This window comes from Rattus rattus, chromosome 1, assembly GCF_011064425.1.
Source record: "Rattus rattus isolate New Zealand chromosome 1, Rrattus_CSIRO_v1, whole genome shotgun sequence".
Classification (NCBI taxonomy): domain Eukaryota; kingdom Metazoa; phylum Chordata; class Mammalia; order Rodentia; family Muridae; genus Rattus; species Rattus rattus.
In genome coordinates, this window is record NC_046154.1 from 2,766,261 (window position 1) to 2,771,514 (window position 5,254).

At 54.6% G+C, this 5,254-nt stretch overlaps 1 protein-coding gene across 1 annotated transcript; it reads right to left on the bottom strand.

Annotated features, from left to right (window-relative positions):
• Positions 1-2,110: 2,110 nt before the first annotated feature.
• Hrct1 (histidine rich carboxyl terminus 1) lies at positions 2,111-2,887 on the bottom strand. Its single transcript, XM_032887188.1, has one exon. It carries the CDS (start codon positions 2,824-2,826, stop codon positions 2,506-2,508), a length of 321 nt encoding a protein of 106 aa, XP_032743079.1. The 5' UTR covers positions 2,827-2,887; the 3' UTR covers positions 2,111-2,505.
• Between the last annotated feature and the right edge of the window lie 2,367 nt (positions 2,888-5,254).

Here is a 5,254-nt window from a genome sequence, read left to right on the forward strand (position 1 = left end):
ACTTCCTGAATCCCTTCCTCCAATTGTGATTGAAGGCCTCTGACCCACAGCCACCACCTCCTCAGCCCCAGCACTTAGCCCGCCCCGCACACTTGCGGGCTCATTAACCGACCCTTGAGAGGATGGGGGAAGGGAGCCCGGCCCAAGCATGCTCACACCCAGTTCCTCTTGAAACTGTCCCACATTCAGAGAGGAGTGTAGTATCAGCCTGCCCTTTACCCACACTATGAAAAGCAGAGTCTTAAGAAATAGTACTTCTGGGTACTGGACACAGCCAGACACTGTCTCACAAACATTTATGCCACAGCCCTGTGCAGTAGTAGGACCTCCATCCCTCCTGTCCAGTCATAGGACCAGGACAGGGACAGTCGCGATGGTCACACCTGGCCAGACCTGCTGCTAGTGAGCCATAAAGGACAGCACCCAGTGACAGAACATCGGTTCCCTTTCTCGACCCCAACTCTCTCTTCTGGGGACCAATGCAGTCAGAGTGATCACCTGATTCTGCCGTTTGCCTGATCAGAACCCCATGGCCCCAAAGGGGGGGGGGGAGAGACAGAGACAGAGAGAAGACAAAGAGAGACAGAGAGAGGCAGAGAGAGAGAGAGACAGAGACAGAGACACAGAGAGGACAAAGAGAGACATAGAGAGGCAGAGACAGAAAGAGAGAGACAGAGAGAGAGGACAGAGACAGAGACAGAGAGAGAGGACAGAGACAGAGAGAGGCAGACAGAGAGAGACAGAGAAGGGGGGGGAGCTATGCCCGAGGTCATGCAGCCAGTTTCTCCCAGGCCCAAGAGAACTTCAGGAGCAATATGGGCAGACAGCCCACTCACAGGGCAGGCAAGCAAACAATACACTGCCCTGTTCTACCACAGCCCTTCTTCTAAGATGCCCTGATAATCTGGGCTCGTCCTCCACATGGGCACAATAGGGTATCTCGTTGAATCCCCAACATGGCCTGATGGGGCTGGGAGATGGGCCCTAGAGGCTGTTGCAAACCTTTATCTTGCTTCTCTTTTGCCAGCTCTTTGAGCGTGCTAGGGAGAATGGGCCAGCATTGGCATGCTAGGGAGAATGGGCCAGCATTTTCAACAGGAATGCAGGAAGCTTGTCCGGCCCCATTTCCTTTTCTGCCTAGCCTTCTCTCTCTTTCCCATCTTTTGTGTGTCTGTAAACTTCCTGTGCAGCTGAAGTGGGCAGTCTGCAGCAAGCAGAATGCAGGTGGCTGTAGCTAGAGAGGGGCCAGGGTGGAGGGCTGGACTGGGCCAAGCCCCGCAGTGAGGAAGGAGAGATGGGTGTGAAGGACACTCCAGAGAGAAACTAGTCCATCAGACCTCTCTGGTCCACTTTGCCGGCACAGAAACCTTAGTGCGGCTGTCAGTGTGAATTTGCCTCACTGGTCACCCCTTGCCTAGTCCTCACAGAGTCCCCTGGGAAATGGAAGGAAAGAGGACATTCTATCCCAGTGAGTCACTGCCTCTCTGGCGTTCCCTCCTCTGAGCCTTGTCCAGCTTCTCCCTTGTTCTCAGGCTCAGGCTGGGATGAGATTTCCTTCCCCTTCATGGACCCAACCGTTTATTCATAGTGTGTTAGGGTCCTTTGCATGCCTGTTGACTGGGGAAGGAGTCTCTACTATTCCATTTTAAGGAGGAAGAAACTGAGGCCTAGGCCAGGCACATCCTCCTGAGGCTGCCCGGTGTGCCAAGCAGTTAATTGTTCCTTCCCTCTGGTCTTATCGGGCCACTACTGTACATCTGCAAACTGCAAACAGGCTGGCTGGAAACTCGAGGTCGGGATAAGAATTCCTATTCAGTCCCCAGACGCTGAACCCAACGTTGGTACCTGCTCTGGACCAGGCGAGGTAGAGCACTCAGCAGAGTGCTCTGAGAGCTAGGACACAGTCTAGGTGGTCTCAGCAGACCCTTTCCCAAAGCTCTAGGCTGTCCACACTGAATTCTTCCTCAGAGCTTACGTAGGGACTGCCTGCTTCTCCCTGTTCCACAGCCAGACCCCAGCTCAGCTTCTCCTTCCAGAAGAGTTCCCAGGGCCCCGTGACACAACCCTCCCTCCCTCCAACAGTCAAGAACCAGTTTCACACACACAAAAAAAGCTTTCTAGTGGCTTTTATTTCTTACAGCCACGCAGCTGTGAATGCCCAGACCACATTCTGCCCCTGGAAGCACGTCACAGAGACCCCCCAACCAGAGCACTCCATATCCACCCGGGCTTCCAGGGTCACCAGGAGTGGCAGTCACAAGGTAGGAAGTTCAACCAGCCCTGCTCCAAGCTCAAGCCCTCCATTGTGCAGAGGGCCAATCAGGGGGTTCTCAGGTCTTTGTCATGCACAGGAAGAAGGGCTCGTATGCAAATGAAACCCAGGCAGGACCAGGATCCCAGTATCCTCATCCATCCCAGAGATACACCCTTTGCTATGGAAGCATCAGGATCCACTCATTTTGCTGCTGGGTGGAGGGCAAAGTCAGTAGGTGCTATCTATTGGCCTCAGCGGCGGGCTCCATGACTGTGGTGGTGGTGGTGACGGTGCTGGTGGAGACGATGGGGAGAATGATGGTGCTGGTGAACGCCTACACTGGTCACCCCATGTGGGCCACGGTGATGGTGATGGTGAACGACTCTCGGGAGACGCAGACGCCGGCCGTAGAAGAGTCTAGGCCGGGCTTGTCGGATTCGGTTTCTCTCCACGTCATGTTCCTGTGACCTGTGGAAAAGACAGAGGGCCAGCATCAGCAGCAACATCAAAAAAGCCAGCACAGTGCCTGTGATCCAACACACAAGGGTTGTGTTCCCCAGAAGGCCTAACATCTGGAAGCCAGAGGTTCTCCACACTTCACTCAGTGGCCCCCGTCAGCAGCCTCTGCTCAGGACTCACAGTCACTGAACTCAAGGGTGTCTCAGCTCCTGCAGACTGGAGAACAGCCAGGGAATGTGGGAGAGGCCTGTTTGGACGGGCTTCTCAACAGCCAGAAGGCTGTTTGGGGTGGGGAGGGGGAGGCCACGAAGGGAAAATGGGTGGAGACCAAGGAGCTGTGGGACTGACTTCCTTAAAGGGAGAGCCTGAATTCAGGGATAAAAGGTCAATATCCCATCTATTCCTGCCTCCGGGAAGAAGGAGGGCCCTCCTCTGGGCTTCAGTTTTTCTCTCCTAGGAACCACTGTGTGGAGGTTAAAAGTAGGCTTTGGAGGAAGGACTCCTCTAGCTTGTTGACTGCAGCTTGCAACACCCTCCACAACTGAGGGTCAGAGTCTGTCCAGTGAGTCAGCCCAAGTTCTGTGAATGTCAGTCAGGGAAGTGTGGAGCCTGATGTGGGCCACAGGCAGTTCATCATCCAGGGATGCTTCCCCTGCTGGGTCTAGGATGCCAGAAGGCTGGGTGTCAGCCTCGGGTCAACAGGAAGCCACTTGAGGGCACATCGGCCAGCCCCTTGTCTCCCAGGTCAACAATCTCAGTGGACGGCAGTCTCTTTGCCCTGTCGCAAAGCTCGGGTCATTCCTCCCTGGCTGGGGACGTGTTCTGTGATCAGAATGTGCACAGTCTTCAACTCTCATTACTCGTTCTGAATCTTCTGTCCCCTAGTCACCAAGCATGAGGCTAGGATTCAGGGTGTCCCTAACATCTCTGTTGTTTGTAAGCCAACCGGGCTCTCATATGCAGCTGGGCTCCCCAAAGCCCCTGCTCTATGCCCAGGGACCCTCAGGGGTCCTTCAGCCCATTCCTCAAAGCTCCTTCCAGAGAATGCCCAGCCCTAAACCTCAGACTGGCTCACAGCTCTGCAGTAACTCCACTCTGTAAAGTAGGGCAAGGCCCTACCTCAAGCCCACTGTGTCCTCTCTGAAGTAGACTCCAGGGACACTCCCCTGCCCTACTCCCAGTCACGCCTGCTTTCTCTGACATCTTTCCTGAAAAGCAGCAGCAGCTCAAAGGGCTGAGCATCACCTTGGGCCGCTGTTGTCAAGGGAGGCCGGCCTCCAGAGCCTTCCTGGCCCTCCGGAGAAGTCTCTCGAACTTTTAATGAGGCTTGCGTGGAGAACTCCTCCTGCAGACTCTTGGGGCTCTGCCAGCTGCCTCCCCTTGAGGCACCTTGAAGAAAGAGCCCTGCGGGAACTGGGGAGGAGGGAGAAGGGAGGCGAGAGGAAAAGGGCGTGAGGAAGAGAAGGAAGCAGGAAATGTTCCTCTACAGGACTTCTCCAAGGAGGTGCCCACCCCACACAAGCTGGGAACATGTTCTGCCATGTGCGGATTTGAAGACCTTCAGTCATTCCTAAGGACCCCTGGGAACCACCCTGCCTCAGCCCACATTAGGGAAACTGAGGCCAAAGAAGGGAAGAAACTGGCCTGAGTCTCTCACCTGTGCGGGTTGGTGTGTACTGCGAGCCATCTCCAGCCCTTCGGTTGGGGTGGGAAGAACCGTGCAGGGCTGAGGATGTCCCAGCTGCTGGCACCTTCCAGAGACAGCGGACGATGCTGTGCAATGAGAGGAGAGCTGGAGGGCCAGGGCTGAAGAGAGGCCCGTCTGCACACAGCGCACATCTATTTTATGAGATATGGATTTTCTCCCCATTTGGTTAGAAGATAGGACCTTGGAGTGGCCATCTTGTCAGCTGCTTTGGGTCCTTAGTGGTGACAGGCTGCAGTCTCCAGGGCTTCAGAAGTAACTACTTACATCCCCTGTGGGATACTGCCTTCCTACTTCTACACTGTGCCTGCTTCCCTGATCACTTTGAGTGGCCCGACTCGACAAGGCTCTGCTAGATTGATGACCTTAGCGGGACTGACTCTGATGAAGTAGGGCCACCCTCAGAAAAGCTGTCCTGCGGCCCTGTCATTGAATATCCCCCCTGCAGTTGGGTCTTTCTCCTGCAGGACTCCACAGGTAACCTTCTTAGTCAGGGCCTTCAGACCACCAGCTGACGGGCAAGCCTTTGAAAATTCTTCCTATCTCACTTCAGTCCTATGCCTCCCAGGATGCCTCAACTCAACGAGTGTCTCTGTGTGCACGCAGACACGCATGCACGCACCCACACACACACACACACACACACACACACACACACACACACACACACACACACGATCCACATGTTCATACATGTTCCACAGGAGGCTGTGTGGTTTCCTGGTTAACCAGCAAGAACAACAACATTGTTTTCACTAATTGGTGGCACCACCTAGTGGTGACAGTGAATAAACCCCTTTTGTATCCTGACCCATCAAAAATGTCTATTATCCTGA

What these genes read in the sequence shown, in the direction of transcription:
- Hrct1 (XM_032887188.1), bottom strand. Translation starts at nt 2,826, where the DNA reads ATGTTAGGCCTTCTGGGGAACACAACCCTTGTGTGTTGGATCACAGGC.